The 22,731-nt window shown below is 29.9% G+C and overlaps 2 protein-coding genes across 2 annotated transcripts; both read left to right on the forward strand.

The window, feature by feature from the left end:
• The first annotated feature begins 10,661 nt into the window (after positions 1 to 10,661).
• On the forward strand, positions 10,662 to 15,754 carry LOC125815556 (protein WVD2-like 2). The gene is made up of 7 exons (XM_049495052.1): positions 10,662 to 10,834; positions 12,550 to 13,017; positions 13,807 to 13,877; positions 13,985 to 14,078; positions 14,217 to 14,288; positions 14,426 to 14,536; positions 15,027 to 15,754. Exons 2-7 carry the CDS (start codon positions 12,553 to 12,555, stop codon positions 15,513 to 15,515), a joined length of 1,302 nt encoding a protein of 433 aa, XP_049351009.1. The 5' UTR covers positions 10,662 to 10,834; positions 12,550 to 12,552; the 3' UTR covers positions 15,516 to 15,754.
• A 1,412-nt stretch (positions 15,755 to 17,166) lies between these two features.
• On the forward strand, positions 17,167 to 19,322 carry LOC125816096 (pentatricopeptide repeat-containing protein At3g62470, mitochondrial-like). Its single transcript, XM_049495691.1, has one exon. It carries the CDS (start codon positions 17,167 to 17,169, stop codon positions 19,240 to 19,242), a length of 2,076 nt encoding a protein of 691 aa, XP_049351648.1. The 3' UTR covers positions 19,243 to 19,322.
• The last annotated feature ends 3,409 nt before the right edge of the window (positions 19,323 to 22,731 follow it).

The raw sequence follows: 22,731 nt of genomic DNA on the forward strand, positions 1-22,731 counted from the left end.
TAGTACCTAATTATCTTTCTACACGTATTTTTTTCTATTTTTTGCTAATCTCAAACAAATTGCTCTAAATAAAAAGGATTAGTACCTAATTATGTTTCTACACATCACATGTAATACTTACTCTAAAACAAATTGCTCTTAATAAAATAGGATTAATACGTTATTATCTTTCTACACATCACATGTAATACGAACTTAAAATGTTATATGAAAATTCCAATATTTTTAGTTATTTTTAATACTATAATATCTTATAAATAGTTGGAAAAATCTTTTTTTTTTCAAGTAGTTAGTATCATTAATTAATAGTTGCATCTAAAAAATTTAAGTGTTCAACCAAAAAGTAAATTTGTTGATCCACGCGAATTACGCATTAATAAGAGATTATTAAGTGGTAATTTTTCTTCTTATAAGTCCACGAGTCTAATCAACTCTTTAGGGTAAAAGCTCTCCGAATTCATAATCTTTGTTCAACCTTTTTCTTCTTCTTTTTTTTTTGGAAAAAATTCATTTAAAATGTTTTTATTTATTGTTTATTCTAAAAGCTTTGTTACTATTCCATTAAAATCTTTGTTTTACACGACCAAAAAAAAAGTTGTTTTAAAATATCCCAATGGCATTTTTCCAGAAGAAAAGTAGAGAACTTTTTTGTGAAAGTTTGGTTATTACTATTAATTATTGGATTAATTAGGAAAAGGAATAACAAATGAGATAATAAACAGGCAATGTAAGTGAGGCCAATTTTTCTTTTCCATAATTACATCCTTGATATGTGTGCAATTATAATATACATTATAAGCACAAACAATAATGTAAAACAATAACAAGGATAGATATAGATCGGAAAATATATTTTAAAATAACACAATTGTTATGTCAAATCGTGCTAATTACCCGTGAACTATCATAACTATTCTTGTATTTTTTTATCATGTCTACAACCACAAGAAAGAAAAATGTTTGTGAGTTCGATCATATGAAACATAATCATGGGATCCATTCTAGTTCAGCGAGACAATTATTAAAAAAAAAATATCAAAGTTTAGAAGGATAATTTAATATTATCCTATTACCTTTAAAAATGGAAATGTATTGCTTAAAAAAGTTTTTTACTTTTTTTATAATTATTTCCCAACTTATAGTCTTGTCTTGTTTTGAAAAATTATAAGGTTGGTACTAGGAATATTTTGATTTTATTCCACAAATCCAACTACCAAGAATTTGTGGTACTCAATTATATATATGTTGTAACTAACATCCGCAATAATGGCTCAAAGGGGATTTTCATGAATAATTCATGATGGATGGCCAATTTTAACTTCCTTTGTACTGCCGCTCTTCAATTATGAAGACATGCTTCCAAGTCTTCTCTTATGGTCACAAATAATAAATCACATATTAATAGGATTTGCATACCTAGAGAGGTCATGAATGACAAGAGAGCCAATATACTAACTACCATCATACATTGTGGGTCAGGGTGGAGCCACATAGGATCGAGGGGTTCATTCGGATTTTTTTCAGCAAAAAAAATTATATTATTTTTCTTATGCATAAATTGTAGATGTTAACTTCCCTTTGACTTCATCATTTGTTTATTTCTTCATATTTTGAACCTCTTAGCAAAAATACTCACTCCACCATTAGTTTTGGATGTGCTTGGTACGAATGAAACTACAAAATGCTTGTTTGATAGTAAGTGATTTTTATAGTGTTTAATAAGTTAACAAAAGTGTTAATTTAAATTTTTTTACATATAATTTAGATGAGAAAAATACAATAAAGCCAGTATTAACATATAGAGTATTATTTTATTTTTAAAAAAAGGGGTGATGGGAGGGCGAATAATGAGTACCATGTGTGAAATTTGTTTTAAGATTTTTGTTTTTCAAGGAAATATTTTAACCAACCAACCATTAGAATTTTAAAAACTTCTTTTGGTAAATATTTTTGTTATACGAAAAACACACCTGGCTACGACATATATGTTTGGATTTACGGTAGAACTTCTCCAAATTTTATTGTCAGAATCGTGAAATATTATTATTTAATTGATAAATTAATATTTATTAATTTAAAGAGTGCTTTTGAGTTTCAATGAAATTTTTTTTTGATTATATCAAAAATTCAAAATCATTATATCTTACGTCGAAAATAATTTATCTTAAATTTTAAAAATATTAGTTAGTGTACAAACAAACAAATAAATAAATAAATAAGAGGATACACATTGTTCATATCCACTACACCATAAAAAATAGTAGTCAAAACAGTAATGAAGAGAAGTATTTTCCCATAAAAATATACCCTTTCCCCGGAGCAGCAACTGAAAGAGAAAATACCGGTTTATTCATCTGCATCGGAAAAGAGCTAAGCCCGGAAGTCACGGAGCTCTCTTCTCTTTTAATGACAGCAGCTAGTTTAAGTTCAATGTCAGTCGGATTTCTAAGCACTAGTCTTTCCTTCTCACCTGCTAACTCATAAAAGGCGAATTCATGATTTAATTATATATATGAATTTATACTTTATATTAAAAATATTAAATTTCGATTAACCCGATTCATTGAATCCACATCCATCTCTACCTAATACCTATCCAGTGAAATCCCTACCTTGAGAATGTGCCGTGCATCATGCAACAAGACAGGCCCACAAAGTAAATCAACAAAAAGGCTAAAAATATTTTGCTATATTTTCGACAAATTAAATGGGAGAAAATAAGAAGAAAATTCCAATACGATTGATAAAATAAAATAATAAGGCCAAGTCGTTTTCTTTATTACATTCCTTTTCAATCTATTCTTAATAATAAGTGCAGTAAATGATGTTGTTTTTTCTTTAATCAAATATATCAAGTTTGACTTTTAAATATAAAAAAATTCTTGATAGAAACTGTTTGTCTCCTACTTATGTCCTAAGCAACATAAATTTAAAATAATCAGATTATAATATGAATATCAGATACCTAGCGAAAGGAGGAAAAAAAACCAATAATGATGATTTAGGGATTCAAATGCCACCGACTGAGTATATTTTCATGCTTTATTTGGTTGGCGCCGTTGACATTTCAATTCAATTTAATTTATTTTCCCACCTCTAACCCCCCCCCTACTTTACGTACGTACGTGCTAGCCTTACAATCCGCACTCATATTTATTTGGTCCCATCTCTTTTCTCCTACCACATTCTTTACATGTTTCAAATTAAATTCTAACTTGTAGTATATGCTATTTTATTTAAACTTCTTTTTTATTTGCACGCAATATATTAAGATAGGAATTAAAAAATACAAGGAATATATTAATGAAAATGGTGTGTAATAATTAATGGAGCGAATAACGCATACTTACTAATTTAATTGTTCGCTCATAAATAAATATGTATATTAATATAAAGGGCGAAGTAAGATAGAATTGAATATCGTATTTACTTTTTCATATATATATTAAACTTTTTTTATAATTTTGACTTTGTCACTAATAGGTACGTTTACAAAATCGTGATAACAAGAATTTATATGTACAAATACATAACTAAAGAAAAATAAAAAAAAATTAAAGCGTAATTTCAATAATATTAAATCATGAATTCTTCAGAACAAGCAAAAGAGCTAGGCATTCGAGGATTACATTTTGCTAAGGCTTATAATTATCAAATATATTTACTGTATTTCACACATTTTAATATCTCCCACTTATAATTTATTAAATGTATTTACTGTTCGAAGATTGATTGAAGGTAGATCAATAACATTACTTATTTATGAATATTTATTATGATGGCTTAAAAAAAAGGAAGAATTGACAAGTCAGGTGAGGAGGATTAGCAAATCTTGTTGTGGACTCCAATATTTGACTACCAAAATATAAAAAGACATAATTTGAATCACATATGCCGACTTTACTACTTTTTTGTTTTATTTTGTCATCCCATGGCCTTTCAACTTTTTGTAATACAATGGTCAAAGTTCAAATAACTTTGATCCCCTCTGGTTCCATTTATTTGTCTAGTTTAAAATTGAAGTAAATTTTTTAAAATATAAATTTTTTTAGAATTTTATAATTTTAAAAGTTAAAATTAAATAATATTAAAAAAATAGGCCAAACATATGTATAACCTCTTAAACTTACTTTCATTTTCATTTTAACACTCTATTTTTGTCTTGCTCTATTCGAACCCTTAAGTTCCATTTTTTTAATGTACAAAAGTCAATACTAATTTTTTCGATTTCTTTATTTCTATTTCTATTCTTCAATTTAGTTTTGTTATTTTGTAAATCAACGTATGTTTGTTAGTTTTCGTAAAAAGAATTAATTAAAATTAACGAACATTCATATTTTTAACTTATTTTTGAGATTTTCTTTATATTTTTGAGAGAAAAATAACTGACAAAAGTGATTTGATTTTCTTTCTTAAACATTTCATTAAATTAAATAATATCAAATATTTGTTTTTTTCTTCATATCATCCAAATTATATGATTTAACGCAAATGTTTACTTTTAAATTTTTTAATTTAACTCAATAATTTTAAGAAAGAAAATCGAAGCAATTTTTTTTTATTTTCCATGCAAAAATATATATTAAAAAAAACTCTACAATTCTTTTTTTTTTTTAAAATAATCAATGTTTATCCATTAATCTTTTTTTTTTAACAAAAACTAACGTACAGACGTAAACTTTCTAAATGCAAAACTGCGTTTGAAAAACGTTAATGAAAATGAAGAGAAAAAAATAAAATAAATAGTGTTTAAATGGTATATAAAAAATAGAGTTGAAAGAGTTAAAATGGAACAAAACTAACATAAAGTGCGAAAATGAAAAATGAGAACAAGTTAAAGAGGCTATTTGAATATTTGATCGAAAAAATAAGAGACACTTTTAAATAAATTAAAAAATAAATAAGATAGACAAAGTTAAACGGATAAACAAACTATTTGTCTATGCATAAGTATCTATATTTATCGTCAACCTTCCGACGGAAAAAATAAAATTTTCTATCAAACTTTAGATTAATTTTTTCCTTATTTTTCAAGTTGTACTAAAGCAAATATTTATATATATTTAAAGAGATATTGGTAGACAACATTGATTATAAATAATACTCCACTAAATAAACATACATATGTCTATGCAAAAGTATCAAGTATTTTTCTTTTCCACTTTAGATTAGATATATTGTTCGTGTTCAATTTGGACTAAGAAGTCAAATCAAAACATTCGAATATACAATTTAAAATGGATGAGAGAATTATTAAGATGTAATCAAAGACAAAAAGTAAAATAAATAAATAATAATCTTTTCTTTAATTACTTCCACACATTTTTTTTTCCACTTTTATTATGGTCTTTCCACAATATCAAGGTATAGTAGGCTAGTAGCATAACTCCATGGAATTTGACGAAAATAAAATACTATACGTATTTTAAATTGCGATACAAAAGTTTTTTTTGTAATTGTAAATTTTTTTTATGAAAATGATCTTCTATTACCATTTATAATTTGAATTCAAGAAAATAATTTTTTCTGATTTTTATATGCTACTTTCAAATCTCTTTTAATTATTTTTTTTAGAAAATTTAAAACAAGTTTTTGACGAATTACAAAATCAATTGACCCATTGTTAATTAGTGTCATCAAAATTTAGTACTGAATAATTAATCAAAGTCGACACAAAAGGAATATCTAACTATGAAAGGCACTTGTTTATATTTAAAAAAATGATTTTTTTAAAAAAAATAAAAATTTATCAACCGTCTACCTTGCTAGGATTAATATGTAATTATTTAAGAACTTGATGTTGTCACTTAAAAATGACCCTATGCAAACTAGCATCTTAATCAATTTATTTATAATTATCACTACATCTTACGAAATCAATCAATTTATTTATGAGCAAGACTTGAATTGATCTTACGTAATTAATCAATTTAATAGTTGTTATCGTAACACAAACCTTGCAAGTAATCTATATTTTGTCTTGATTATTGATTGATCACTATCTACCGGCAATTTTCTGATTAGTGGACCCTAATTTTCTTTTCTTCTTAGTATATGTCGAGAATATTTTTATATATTTTTTCAAGATAAGAACGTGTACCATATAATATTAAAAATAACAATGTTGGGTTCACTTTTGTAATGACTTTTTCATTTTGATTCTTTATATTTAATTAATATCTAGTTTAATTATCTTTGTCAGTTGGTGAATTAAAGTGTTCTAAAAAAAATTAGAGGATGAAAGCTCTACTCAATTGCCTCTTTGTCAACAAAAGCATGTTTATATTCTTCTCAAATCTCTTCACAATAAATTAGTAAATAAATAAAACTTTTTCAAATATTTGGAGAAATTTGAATATTGTGTGGTTAACAATAACAATATAATCCTATAACATATATACTTTATTCACAGTTTTGAGAGGATAAAATGTACATGAATCTTGTTTATTCTTTTGTGAGGTAGAAAAAGTATTTTTGAAATAATATATAATACAATAGTAAGATACAAAAAGCAAATGAAGAAAACTATGTGACTATTAAATTAAATAGCCTCGACCTTCTCCACATAAAATATAAAAATGCTCGATTACTAACTAGACTTCTACGGAAAAAGATCCCCCATTACTATTTTGTCCATTACTTTTGAATGATATAGTTGATGTATGTCATATGTACAAATGACTATGAGAGGCTAGAATATTTTTTCTTGGTACTTTAAAAAAATATATAATTGATTAATTTATTATTATATCTATTTATTAAATTATTCCTACACTAGATAATATTTTTGAAATGTAAGGTAAATTATTTTTAGCCGTAAAGGTATGGATCGTTTTTGTTAATAATACTTCAAGATTTTTTTATTTTATGTTTCTTAAAAAAAATGGATTTAATTGTTATGTTCTAATGTGAAGTCGTGAATAATGAAATTAATTAGGGAAGTCCGAAATTCCACAATTATTGTGTATGTTTACTTTTTTGAATAATTTTAAAATGGTAACTAACATATAAATAAAATTAAAGGAGTATTAATACATATAAATACTTGGGATTTAATATTATTTAATGTAAGTATATATATTTTTTTTTTAAATAATAAGAAAAATAATCTTTTATTTATACAGATGACCTTCATGTACTACACCATTAAAAAGTAATGGACAAAATAGTAATGGAAGTGATCTTTTCCGGTCTTCTATCACATGAGAATAAGAAATTGACAATTCGATATACTCAATGCATTAAAAGAAAAGGTTTAAATGTCTCTATAAATATACTAACAAAATACCTAATTTGGATGTTGATTTGAGCCTATTTAATTAATTAAATGTAACATTTCATCTAATTTTTTGACTTGAGATGTAAATTATAGTATATATGTCTTATATCACACATATATTGTCATACAAATTTTGGTGATATGACTTCACCATGCAACTAGAAATTAGTTGATATATTTCATCATTTTCACTTCTTAACTACCTCATCTAACTTTTAACTCTATTCTTATGATAACTTAACATCAAAAGATTTAAGAGTATTATCATCAATAATACATTTTTTTTCTTTTTATTTGAGGTGGACAGAGGACAGTACGTAGCAACACTCATGTTGGTGTTATGTCAATTTTGTATTATTTGGGAAATATTGAAAAACTTGTTTGAAAAAATATATTTTAAGTGCATAAATAATTTTTCAAAATTTAGTTAAGGTATGAATTGAGATAGAGATGATTTTTTGTGTTTATGTATGAAAACACATTTTCTAGTTCATAAAAAGTTGAAAAGAGAGTCTCAGTCTCTTCTGCTGCTATTATTGTCGCTTGACTCGGGATTCACCTTCTTCAGTCAAATGCTTGATTGATATGTTTTTTGGATCAAATTTGTTTTCTAATATTTGTTATTTTTTCCGCATTTGTTGAAACTCAAAACCTTGACATTTTTGAAAGTGTCTCCCCTCTCTTCACGACTATCTACGTAGTTTTGAAAGCGCACACAAATAAATCTTGGACTTCTAATAAATTTATGTTTTATCTATTTTCTGTTAGATAATTTCGAACATCATTACTAAAAAATACTGCATTTAACTATGAATTTCTTCGTTTGCCCGTTGCTATTTTGCTCGTAGCTAATTCATCACTAAGTAATTTTAGCAACAAATTTTACTGGTTAGCTACAAAATTTATCCGTCACTAAATCCAGTTTTTTCTTACCAAATATAGGAAGATAATAACAAATATGTCCAAACACAATTTAAACTTTCAAATGTTCTTATTTTAATCTTAACTTTAAAAATATATATTTTAATTTCAATCTAATATCATCCAAACGTCTACACATAATTTTTTTAAAAAAATTTATTATGTAAAATAATGTGGTAAATTTTGAAAATTTGTAGTGGAGGGTAAAATGTGATTGAAAAGAGTCCACTAGAATAAATATTGTGAAGGCAAAGGGCAATAAAAGCATCTCCGACAAAAAAGCGAAAAGATGAGCGGCTCAGAGTGACAGAAGGCCTAAATGTACCCTACCTTTGTCAAAAACCATAACAACAAAAAACTACTAGTACTAGATTCCTATCCCACACCCCTTGTGTAATATTTTTTTTTCCGATTAATTTAAATTTGTATTATGTAAGAAAGAAGTGATTTTTATCGAAATCTTTTATCATTTTCGATTGAAATAATGCTATTCATTTCACTATAAAACGATCTTTTATGCGACGATTAAATATTAACTTACCTTATAACTTGCCCCACCCTTAGACTACCCCTACTCTACCCTACCCTTGCTATGCAAAAACCCCTCAAACTCAAGAATATAATTAAGTGAACAAAATTAAAATGAGATTTTTTATATTTATGATTTAGTTACATATTATGAAAACTCTTGGAATAAGCACAATAATACATTAAATTTTATCGAGAATTTAAAAATACGAAGCAATGTAAAATAGCCCGTTAAGTTAGAGTAAATGATGATATTTTTCAACATACTAGATTTCAGTTTCAACAAAAAAACTAAAATCTCATACTACTACTACTAGTCTACTACTAGATTCCTATCCCATACCCCCCAAGGTAGCATTTTTTTTTTCCGACTAATTTAAATTTGCATTATTCGAGGAAGAAATGATTTTTGTTGAGATTTTTTTCATTTTCAATATTTAAACTACAAATTATATTTCTAGTTAAATTTGAAATAATTTTATTCATCTCACTATAAAATAATTTACGATTTTTTCTGCTATTATCAAATATTAACTTACCTTATTAGTCGCCCCACCCTTAGACTACCCCCACTCTACCCTACCTAGTACCAAGAATATAATTAAGTGAGCAAAACTAAAATGAGATTTTTCATATTTATGATTTAGTTACATACTATTATGAAACTCTTGGAATAAGCACAATAATACATTAAATTCAGGGAGAATTTAAAAATATGAAGCAATGTAAAATATCCTGTTAAGTTAGAGTAAATGATGATATTCTTCAACATACTAGATTTTGTATTGTTGTTGCTTAATTAAAAAAAATTAGTTTAAATCTTTAATTCTTTCATTTACTGAGAATTCAATAGCTACCAATTTGAGTTGTGAAGTGTGAGAGCTCGAGATAACAAAAAAAATCAACAAGATGTGGTGCTTTTTCCCAACTATCAAGAGTACAAAGATATCAATTTGAGATGGTTGAAATTCATTCACTTTTAAGTATAAATCTTATTTCGAACCAAAAATATGAAAAAGAAATCATAAATGGACCTCACACTAGGCAAATACAAATTAACCATGTTATTATTCATATAATATATATACTAGTTGTTATTCTTATTAGTATTTTAGATTAATATTCACGACTATATTCAAAAAATAAAAAGTAAACAATAAAATAACACTTCAATAAATTATTATAAAGTTAAAAAAAACTACTACTACTACTACTATCACTATTATTCAACTAATTTTACCATCAACGGATGTGATTGCTCTTCCTTAATCAAAAGTCTCGTGTTTGATCTTTGAGTATAATTTTTTTTTGATTGAGAGCGTTTTCTTCCGAAAGAGGCCTTATATAACGTCAATTCAAATTAGTCGAGCTTTAATACAAATACCAAATCGAAATAATTTTTTTTTAATTCAACTAGCTTTGAGTATTTGATTCAACATGGGTAGCTTTATTGAACTCCTCCCCTCCTTTGGTTGAAAACTTAAGAAAGAGATGGAAAAAGGAGGGATTACTATTTTAAATTTGAAACTTCCAAAATAATAAAATAAAATAAACTATTTGCTAGCCCCACTTTCAAATAAATAAAATCTTATATACTCCCTAAAATGCAGTCAACCACCAAAAAAAGAAAAGATAAAAAGATAAAATTTCATTTCATTTCCCTCCAATAAATTACAAAATTGATATTTAAAAATAAAATAAAATAAAAATATTTATGGTAATTGGTATGACTATGGATCTACTGTACAGGCAACTGCCCGACATTAACGGTGTTGAGACTCGAGATTGACCAAGAAAAAGGAAAAAATGGAGCTGAAAAAAGAAGCATAATTTTTTTTTTTTAAAAAAAATATAAAGATAAAAAAGAGAGAGAAGGAGAAAGAAAAGGACAGACAGAAGAGAGAACCAATAATCATAACCATTATACATAAAAAACATTTTTGTATAGTTTTATTTACAGAGAGAACAAAAAAAAGAAGAGGAGGAAGAAGAAGAAGAGGAAGAGAGTTGGTTTCACGTTTGTGGGGTTTTTGTTGTTGCTGTGTGTGTTGTTTTTGAAGAGATCTCTTTCAGATCAGAAGCTTAAAGGGTCATAAAGATAACCTCGTAAGGATTTATTTTTCTTCTGATCTGCATGTTTTGAAATCCCTCATTCTTTTTATTTTTGTTTTTTCTTTGGTGGGGTTGTTTCAGGTTAGGTTCTTAGGCTGAAGACTTTAGCTTTTTGGTAATTTTGGTTGTTGTGTTCATTTTTCTTGGTTTTTCTTTGTGTTGGTTTGTGTATGAACACATTTTATTATGTGGGTGTTTGAGTTTTGTGGTAAAGATTGGATTTTTATGGTTAAAATCTTGGAAAATGGAATGGGGTTTGAATATGAGGGATTTTAGGGTGTTTGTCTTTCTTTCTGAGTTAATTCTGTTTATGGGGTTGAGAATTTGGTTCATTTTTATTTCCTTCTGGGTGTTTGAGCTGTGGGAATTTTGCCTTAATGTCTATTTGTTAATGGGTTTGTTTTCTTTTTCTTCCTTTTTTTTCTTTTGCATAAGAGTTTGAAGTTTGTTTTTTGTTATGTATTTGAGCAATTTGGTGCATATGTTGGAGGCATTGAGGGTACTAGATTGGGTTGGTTCCTTTTCTTTTATTTCTCCTTCATTTTTTTTCTGGTTTTCAAGGGTGGGCTATGCTTTTGTGTGTTTACTGAAGGGGTTGTTTAGGCTGTGTTTCTGTTGGTTAGAAGATTATTACTTCTTTCTCTTTTGCTCCAGAATTTTCACATTTCTGATAGATTTGAGCATTTGGTTCTGCAAATTTTGATACATTTATTCCTTCGATTTTATCTTTCTTTTGTGCACCCAGAGTTTTGTGAATTGTCAGGCATTATTCCTTATGCAATATTCAGATTCAGAGATAAGTTTCTTTTTCATGTCATGAGCTTTTTCATGATAGGAATTAGACATTTGGGAGTCTTCTTTACTTTATTGTGGCCTTCCTAGAAAAATCTTGTGCCAGTTTGCATTCTGAGGTGGTTAGGATATTCTCCTGATCTCTCTCTTTCCTGCAAGTTCTTTCCCTTTTAGTTCTGTAAATTTTCCAATTCTAAGATATTTTTGGGGCCTTGTAACATTCTATTTTGCTCTCCAATTTTAGAGGTTGAGAGGTAACATATAGGGTTAGATTTTTTGATCTCTACCTCAAACACTTTCTTTGTCGGGTCATGTCATTTTCATAGGGGGATTAGATTCTTTCATATGTAAAGTTGGTCACTATATAACTGCTAATTCCTGATATGACGGAAAAAGGACTTTCTTGAATTTTGAAAAACTTCTCTTTCCATTCAGAAATATAATCTTGCTTTGCTAGGTAGATGCTAATTCTTCGGACTGCTTTACTGAAACGAAATAACTGAACTATTGGGATCTAAAAGCAGGTCACCGGAGACTCCTATTGTTTCGTTATTTTTTGCTTGCACCTTTGCCTTAATTCTTCCTACTGTCCTAACTGTGATTACTATATAGATGGAACTATTTTGCCTGATCAGCTGAACATTTTCTGTCCTCAGAAAGCTAAATATGTTCTGACTTTTAGAATATTCCTGGGGACTTCGTTCTTTCTTCTTCTTTTTGGGGTTAGCAATGTATGCGTTACACTTTATTTAGTTATTTGTTCATCTTTTTTGGTTTGTGATCAAACAATGAAGTGTGTAATGATTTTATTTCTGCATGTCCTGTAGTCCTTTCATCTATGAGTCTCAAGTTATAAGAGTATCTACCCTTGAGGGATTGCATTTTTAAGCTTTTATTCTGTATATTTCTTCTTGCAGGTGATGGGGAGAGACGTTACAGGTTTACGTTCTGATAAGAAACCTAGTGTTAAGCCAAATGGTGTCACCCATGGTGCAGTTCATGTTGCCCCCAGAATCGCCAAGGAAAGGGTTGAAGCAAAGGAGTTTGAGGCAGAGGATCACACTGCAAATGGCACACATGTGGAGGAATCCCATGAGAAGCAGGATGTACTATCTGTGAAAAGCACCAACTGTGAACCTGACCCGATTGAGGGAAAAATTGCGAAGACTGAGGCTGTGAAGTCCAGTGACAAGAAGTTGGGCTCACCAATGAATCCTTCATCTGATTCTACTGCAGTAACTGAAAGTCCATCCCCCCCAGTTATGAATTCATCAGGGAATGAATCTGAAAATCATGGAAATGGCACTCAGACTGTTGATGCTGGCTCGAATTGTTCATCAAAGTCCATCGATCTGCAGTCTCCTATGACTTCACAAAAATTGCATGTAAGATTTTGTTGCTTTTAATTGATGCGAACAATCTGGAATATGCTTCAGTCCTTATAAGCTGGACTCTTGGTTATTTGCCACCGTATAAAGGATGGCATTTGTAAGGGGCCGTGGATTTTATTTGCAGCTCAAAGATGTCCAGAAAACTGCTTGCTAAATCCTGCTTTTGATTATCTGACAAAGTTTAAAGTATTTTTGAACCAGCCTAAAATCCAGACCATATATTTCTTTTCTGTAGGTTTTGGTGGTGTTTTGGGGGGTGGGGTGGGTGGTAAAATGAATAGCCTGGAATGAGTTGATGCTTAATGGATAACTTCTCACTCTATAAATATGTCAAGATTTAAATTCTATGATGCTGTCTGGATGCTTAGTGGGAAACTCCAAACTCATCACTATGTAAACTAAATAGGCTTAAATTCTGATGTTGATATCACAGTAGCATTAACTGGGAACCTTCAGCAAATCATGACTCGGGTTTTGCCGAAAAGTAGATAGATTGATTTTGGATTGCAACTTAAGTGAGTTAGTTACTGAATGAAGAAGGACAAAAAGAAGTCGGCTGCAGCAAACAGAACGATAATTTACTGCAATCTGAACCAAATGCATAGTCAAGTATCTTGTTTGAATTTATCAGGCTTCCATACTACTCATATTTCAGTCTTTTGATGTCATTATTTTACACCCTTCATAACACTATATAATACTTGTTTATCCTCTGATGTCATGTAATTACTTGTGCCCTGATGATCAGACCACTGATCTTGAGAATTATTTATCTTGTTGCAGCAAAATTCTTCCATGATGACAAGGAAGTTGCGGATTCAGGATGAAGATGATAACTGGTCTTTGGCTTCCTCGTATCCTTTTATTGGACTTCTAATTCCTCTTTTTGCAGACTTCACTATTAAAAATTTATGTTTTTTTTTACTTGTTCTTCTGGGAAAATCTTCCTTATCTTTCATAGAACTGCAGCTTCTGTGCGGACAGTTAGGTCCAAGGTTACTGTTCCTGTAGCTCCATCATTTAAATGTTCTGAACGCTCAGCGAGACGTCAAGAGGTATTTTCCTGAAATTTTGAATGAAATTCTTGTTCAACCTTCTTACAAGCTCCTCTCCTCGTTCATAATTAACTTGTAGTTGTGCTTTGTTTTCTCAACAAACGATGCTATCTCAATCTTTCTCATTTTATTATCTAGTATTACACAAAGTTAGAGGAAAAGCACAAAGCTCTGGAGGCGGAGAAACAAGAATATGCAGCCAGAACAAAGGTATTATATTGTAGCATGCATGTATTAGTTTCTCACAACATTTTGACTTCCCCAACTTCTTATGCCTGGTGGGGAGAGAAAATGACATGTCGTGAAGTAAGATAATTGACCCCTAACTTATTCTCTACAAATTCTAGGAAGAGGAAGAGGCAGCAATTAAACAGCTTAGAAAGGCCATGTCCTACAGAGCGAATCCAGTTCCTAATTTTTACCGTGAAGGGCCACCTCCAAAGGCTGAACTTAAGAAGGTACTCTTCACGTATATATATACTCTTTGTTTATAGTTGGAAGTTGGTTCCCTATTGCTAATGTTTTTCCTTATACCCTGTATAAGAAACTTGTCCAATGAAGTTAAGGCTTTGGCTAGCATACAATATGAATGACCAATTTTTTAACTTTAATGCCATGTGATAAATCACAGTTCCAAATGTTGATGCCTCAAAAAGGATTTCAGAAGATAAAACATGAAGATACTAGTTAGTGCAATCAATTGTGGAATGCATGTGTTCTGTTTGCATGTTTAGTCTTTGTTCGAAAGGGATGGTATTAGACATAACTGAAGCAACTCGACTCTACAAATGGCAGATTTTGAGTGTAATTTAGACCTAAATGAGTCTTCTACTCCCTAAGTAATTGATCAAACAATCATGCAACAACCTTGAATTCTGTTTTTTCTGATGGACTAGATTGAGTTTGTATCCTTGTAAGCAAATAAAAATGTTCCTGCTTTGCATGCAGCTGCCAGTCACTCGTGCCAAATCACCAAATCTAACCCGTAGAAAGAGCTGTAGTGATGCAGTTGGAGCATCTCCTGAAGAAAAGAAAGCTTCTGCAAAGGGTCGTCACAGCATTGGTGTTTACAAACAAGGCAGTCCTACCCCACCCACCCCCAAAAGCAAAAATCGTGTGAGTGGTCGAATCAGTAATGGAACTCCTAGAGTCAAAGAACCTACAAAGTTGGTGAAAGCGAAAAAAGAATCCCCTTTGAAGGAGATGAAGGAAACTCCAATTAAGGAGATAAAGGAAACTCCAATTAAGGAGATAATAAAGGAAACTCCAATAGCAGAGTCAAATGGAACTCCAATGAAAGAGACAGAGGAAGCTCTGGTTAAGGTGACAAACAAAGCTTCTGTCAAGGAGATAAAGGAAATTCCCGTCTTAGAGACGAAGGAGGCTTCTGATACAATGACAGAGCAAGTGTCTGAAGAAACTGCTGCTCAATCATGATCATTGAGCAATTAGTCTTCCTTTTCATTTCCTTTTTCTTTTTCTTTGTAGTTTATCATCGAATCGAGATGTTCCAGGCAAGGTCAAATTGGCCTTCGTCCTTTCTTCTCGGCAATGACTTGTTGAAGTGATGCTTTGAAACTGTGTTGTATATTATATGTAATTTTCATTTGGTACATATGTTACATAGAAAGAGACTCCTGTTGAACATTTTGTTTATAAACATAACTTTAAGAACAGTTTGGCTGGGTTGTCTTACTGTTTCCTTGCCCATCTATTGAGTGACTAGTACTCTATGTATCTCCAAAAGATGGCTGGACAGTTTGTGCTTGACGACACTCGGTTAGTGAATTGCTGTGTTCCCATCTTTCTCTTCTGTTCAAAGGGATAACAGGGTGATCGTATTAAACGAATAAATGCATGATATGTGTTTTTATCAAACGTTTATCACTTCATGATTAAATAATGTGTACTTTGATAATACTATTGTTTGGTCGGTACTACTAACTTGGTAGGAACAGATAGCAATCAGTTATTTTCTTCTATAAAATGATATGCTTTTTGCCTATTTGGAGTACTATCTAGAAAGATAAAAATCATCATTTCCTAAGGATATAATCATAAAGGTTGTTGCTTTGTAGGGTACTTTTGTGGCATAATTTGCTAAGGTGAAATGATTCTTGTTTTGACATGCTGTTATCAGTTACTCATTACAAAAATAATATGTGAAACAGTACACTGTAGAGTGAAGAAGCAGCAAGAGTTCAGTGGTGGGCGCTAAAGGGTACAATCAAATTAGTGAATTTCAGTAAAAGCTACCATGGAAATATGCTGCGACATGATTAGTGATGATTCATATGATCGATTTTAGTTAACTTGAAATTCAAGCATTCTAGTTGTTATTGCTGTAAGATAATCTTATAATCACTTTCTTCTTCTGGAATATACTATGTCTAATAAGTTTGAAATTACTGTTTGTACTATGTAAAATCAACTATCTTATTCTACTTAAATAAATAAATCAATTTCTCACAAAAATTCGAAAAACTTTTCATGCCTGTTTCATTCATCTATTAAGCAGTTAGGTTAATCACATAAAATATAACATTCTTTAATTATACGCATCAACCTTACGTAGAAAACACATAAGGTTTTATGACTTATTGAGGCGAATGCATACGATTAAAGAAGATCGACATATTTTATGTGATTAACCTAACAACATAATTGACAAAAGAGAACACGTACCAGAAAAAAAATCAAAATGTCTCATTGGGACGGAGTGTTTAATTAAAAACGGAAAGAAGATGACATATTTTATGTGGTTAACTTAACAACTTAATTGACGAAGGAGAGCACATACAAGAAAAAATTCAGAATATTTAATTGGAACACTTTATTAGGAGTATTTCATTAAAAACGGAACTTAGTTAGAATGTATAAATGAAATACCTTGACAAGTTTAAGCAACTAATTTAGTTGAACAAGATAGTGTACAAGTTACAATGCACACAGTGCAACTCTCACAAAATCATAATCTTAATTAGTCAGAAATCCCCAATAGGCCCAAATCTCGCCGCTGCGATCTTGCAAAACCAGCACAAAAATCCCAACTCGGTGGCAATTTTCCTCCACTTTCAATGGACTCCCAATGGCTTTTTCCATGAGGAATCTTGAAAAAGTTGCAATCTTTAAGCCTTCTGCGCACACAATTCCACTGCTCAACTTCAATGGCCATCAACTCCTCAACAGCGCCGCCACCCAGTTATCCTCTCTCGATGATGACCAACAAGCTGCAAGCCTACGAGGAAGTTTTAGAAGAAGAGAGCAAGCCTTCCGTCTTCTTGGTAGCTCTCTGCCCTTGTCTCGTTTGTATCATTCTCTTGCTCATTGTAGTATCCATTTTTCTCATTGTCAAGTTTCATCTCTTTTGCCACACCCCACTTCACTCTGTTTTTTTCAAGAAAAGTTGCCATTGAGTAATCCCAGAAGGATTTGGCATCTTTTGCCAAAAGGGTGTTTTAATTTTACTAATACTCATCCAGATGTGAAGTTTTTGGAGTTGAATACTAAGCAAGTTAGCACTGTACAAACTTCACTCTGTACATCTCAAGGGAAGTTGTTATTTAGTAATTCCAGAAAGATATGGCCTTTTTCATCAAAAGGGTATTTTTATTGTACTGGTATTAATTCGAATTTGAAGTTGAGTTTTAGGGGAATTTGTAGTTGTGTTGATAATGATGGTGAATTAGAAAGTGATAATGATGTTGAGAGTGAGAGTGGTGAGAGGGTGGCGGTGTCGAAGGCGGATCCTAAAGAGGTGGATAGGGTGTGTAAGGTTATTGATGAGTTGTTTTCGTTAGATCGGAATATGGAGGCTGTTTTGGATGAATGTGGGATCAATTTAAGCCATGATTTGGTAGTAGATGTGTTGGAGAGGTTCAAGCATGCTAGAAAACCAGCATTCAGATTCTTTTGTTGGGCGGCTCAGAGGCCAGGGTATGCTCATGATTCAAGAACGTATAATGCAATGATGGCAATACTTGGAAAGACGAGGCAGTTTGAGACTATGGTTTCGGTTCTTGAAGAAATGGGGGAGAAAAGTTTGCTTACAATGGAGGCATTTTTGATCTCCATGAAAGCATTTGCTGCAGCAAAAGAGCGGAAGAAAGCTATTGGGATGTTTGAGTTGATGAAGAAGTACAAGTTTAAAGTTGGGGTGGAGACAATTAATTGTTTACTTGATGCCCTGGGAAGGGCAAAGCTTGGGAAAGAAGCTCAATTGTTGTTTGAGAAATTGGAGCATAGATTCACACCAAATTTACTAACATATACAGTTTTGCTCAATGGATGGTGTAGGGTAAAGAATCTGATGGATGCTGGTAAAGTGTGGAATGAGATGATTGATAAGGGTTTTAAGCCTGATATTGTCGCCCATAACACAATGCTGGAAGGGCTGTTAAAGTGTAAAAAAAGGTCTGATGCGATCAAGCTGTTTGAGGTTATGAAAGCAAAGGGTCCATCGCCTAATACAAGAAGTTATACGATCTTGATCCGGGATTTGTGTAAGCAGGGTAAGATGGATGAAGCAGTTGCCGGTTTTGAGGAAATGCTTAGCTCTGGATGTGAGGCAGATGCTGCAACTTTTACCTGTTTGGTAACAGGCTTTGGAAATAAAAAGAAGATGGATAAAGTCTTTGCATTGCTGAGGGAGATGAAGGAAAAAGGATGCCCACCTGATGCAAGACTGTATAATGCACTGATCAAATTAATAATAAATCGACGAATGCCAGATGATGCGGTTACTTTATACAAAAAGATGATCCGAAATGGAATTCAACCTACTATTCACACTTACAATATGTTGATGAAATCATTCTTCATGACAAAGAACTATGACATGGCTCATGCAACTTGGGAGGAAATGAGCCTGAGGGGTTGCTGTCCAGATGAAAATTCTTACACCGTCTTCATTGGAGGGCTTATAGGGCAGGGACGATCTATGGAGGCTTGTAAATACTTGGAGGAAATGATAGACAAAGGCATGAAAGCACCTCAACTTGACTACAACAAATTTGCTGCTGATTTTTCTCGGGGTGGTAGGCCTGATATACTGGAGGAGTTAGCTAAGAGGATGAAATTCTCTGGGAAGTTTGAGGTCTCAAGTCTCTTTGCTAGATGGGCTGAAATGATGAAGAGTAGAGTAAAGCGTAGGGATCCCAGCTGATTAGCAATGCAAATAAATTATCTGTCCTGGCCGTGGAATTTTATGTTCTCGATAATGCAGATGAGAGGATCACTAACCAACCAGTAGCGCCTTTTGACAATCAGTGACAACGGAATGTTACTTTTTGATCTCAGCATATCATACAAGGTCTGAATACGAAAATTCATTCTTATTCCTGTTGTAAATTCCTCTTGTATTTCGTACGTTTTACGTTTACCTAGTTAATCATTTGTTCTTTTGGCATTCATTAGGCTTCTTGGTGATTCAAAGCATCTTTATATTCTTGTGCTGTAGTATGTTTCACTGTACTTACTGGAACAACAGAACACTGAAATCGTAACTGTCTTTTCCAGCTATGATTTGGCAAATAAAAAAAAAGACTCAAAGCTATACTTTTGTTCTTTCAGGATCTCACATTGCTGCCATATATGCATAGTTGCTTGAACAAGTTCTTACAAATTTAGAAGTTTCCTAGTAAAAGGAATATGTAATATTTACGAAAATAATATTTCAAAAATTATAAATATTAGTATGATAATAGGGACCTAATTTAAATAGAACCCTTCCTGAAGATGTTTGCGTCACGTCATGTATTTGTAATACATGTATTATTTTATTTATTTGAATAAATATATAGGCTATTCGCCTTGATTTTCTTTTAATAGCCTTTTATTTAATGCAAATTATTTTATAAATTTCAATTTCAACTCTTTTAACATTGGTTTACTATAAAATTGAATTAATATTTCTTAATTAGCTTAGCTTAACTTTATAAATTTCTTAATGTTCACTATTTTTTGTTGTTTCAAAGTTTACTAAACTTACAATTTTTATAACTTTCAAATTGAAAATTAATTCTATAACTTTTAAAAAGTTTAAAATTTTATTAAAAAATTAGATAAACTCATTTTTTTTTGTAAAACTAGTTTTTTTAATCTAAGTACTAACTTACTAACTATATTAAGAGCCTGTTTGGATGGGCTTTTAAGCTGGTCAAACTGACTTAAAAGTCAGTTTTTGACTTATTAGAGTGTTTGACAATTATCAAAATGACTTATTTTAAGTCAAAAATGACTTATTTTAAGCCAAAAGCTAGGGGGGGGAGCTTCTTTTTTTTTTTTAACTTAAAAGCACTTTTATGTTGACCAAGTATATTATCTTTTTGCCCTTAATTCTTTTATACAATTTCCAAATTGCCCATATTGAATTATTATTATTATTATTATTATTATATTCTTACTATTATTATTATAATAATTATAATTATAATTAATTATAATAATAATAATAATTATTATTATTACTATTACTATTATTATTATTATTATATTATTATTATTATTATTATTATTATTATTATATTCTTATTATTATTACTATTACTATTATTATTATTATTATTATTATTATTATTATTATTACTTTTACTATTACTATTACTATTATTATTATTATTATTATTATTACTATTACTATTATTATTTTTATTATTATTAAATTATTATTATTATTATTATTATTATTATTATTATTTATTATTATTATATTATTATTATTATATTATTATTATTATTATTATTATAATAATAATAATATTATTATTATATTATTATTATTATTATTATACTATTATTATTATATTATTATTAGTATTATTTTATTATTATTACTATTATTATTATTATTATTATTTCTGAAATATGAATTTATATTCATCTTATAAGGTGGTAAAGAAATATGTGAATGATAGAAAAATATTATTACTTATGGATGTAAAACATAAATTAATTTTGTTTTAATTTTTTTTTTAAGTATAAAAACCTTAAATTAATCAACTTTTTATCATGTTAACAGCTTAAAGGGTATTTCAGACATTTTGATAAAAAAAAGTGTTTACCAGCACTTATTTGCCAAACACATCAACAACTTTTTTTTCAACTGCAGCACTTTTATCCAAACACATAACTACTTATTTTAAAAATAAGTTCCAGTACTTTAAAAAGTTACTTTTTAAAAGTTACTTTTTTTAAGTCAATCCAAACGGGCTCTAAATCAATGAAGGAAAACTTACAAAAAAAAATTAAAGTATAATTATACAAAATCTTAATAAGTTATTAGGTCAATAAATATTTTTAAAACTATTTTTTAAGAATAAAAGATAAAAAAAAAAAAAATTTATAAATAAAATGGTTTGGGGGGGGGGGGGGGAGGTTCAAACCGATATATACCAGATCAGAACATAATCAATAGAAAGCTCTGTTGGATTCGATACCAGTAGACCCAATTCTGATAACACAATCAATTTAGAAGTAGAATAATATACGTAGTATATTCGTTAGTTTCTCATATACTTATTTGTTGATGATAATGAGAAGTGAATATATTTAATCCAACAGGAGATAATTTTAGTTGTATGATGTACTTAATTATCTCAATCTTATTACTCTTAATAATTAGAGTGGACTTCGTTTCAATTTAACTTTGTTGTTCAAATTGATTGAGTGTGCAAATCAGGGAAGAAGCTAGTCAAGGGTTTGTGGGTTCGAACGAATTCAGTAGCTATTCCGTAGACCTTATATTTTTACTAGAAAATTAAGTAATAACTTGTGAACCCCTAACAAAAATGATTGACAACTCAATGTTAAGGAAGAGGAAAGAAATTTAGATCCCCCAAACTCTTAATACTAGCTCCGCTTTTGATGCAAAATGTTAACATGGGCGAATTTATTGTGCAATTTATGATACATATGAATTCATGGTCTTTCCAAAATTAGATATTTTATGTACATATTTTCTCGAACTGATATAATATTGCCTTTCTCGATATAGGTAGTCAGAGTGTTTGTTTCTCTGTGTTTATTTCATTAAGTTGGTCAGTGATGATATATAAATAATTATAGATTAAAAGAATTATAATTTGTAGATATAATTAGGATTTTATAACAATTTCTCTCTCCCTCTCCATATTCTCACTCGCCTCTCCCCTCTCTCTCTTTGCCCTTTCTGTCTCGACTTTTCCTCTCTTTGTTCACAATACATATATAAATGATAACAATTAATGATACAAATATAAATGGTAACACATAAACAGAGCACACAAGACACCAAATGAACACAAATGCACATGAATACAAATATAATTTGTGACCTATTACAATAACGATACAATTGTATTGTAGTAACAAATTACGAATACAATAGTCTTGATAAAATTGTATTCATTGATACAAATTAATTGTATCAATTGTATTCGTGATATAATTATCAACTAGATATACAATTATCGATCATGTATACAGATCAATTGTATCTCTCTCGCCTTTGTCCTCCTCTCTTCTAGTAGCTAATTTTTTTTTTTCTACTCTGTATAAGAAACTTATCCAATTGCTATGTGAATTACCTTTTTTTTTTTTTTTAAGAAAATCTTTAGTGTCATGTGATAAATCACTGTTCCAAGTTCCAAACTCTGAATGCCTCAAAAAGGATTTC

Source organism: Solanum verrucosum, unplaced genomic scaffold (genome assembly GCF_900185275.1).
Source record: "Solanum verrucosum unplaced genomic scaffold, falcon-dt-bn FXZP01000261.1, whole genome shotgun sequence".
Lineage (NCBI taxonomy): Eukaryota > Viridiplantae > Streptophyta > Magnoliopsida > Solanales > Solanaceae > Solanum > Solanum verrucosum.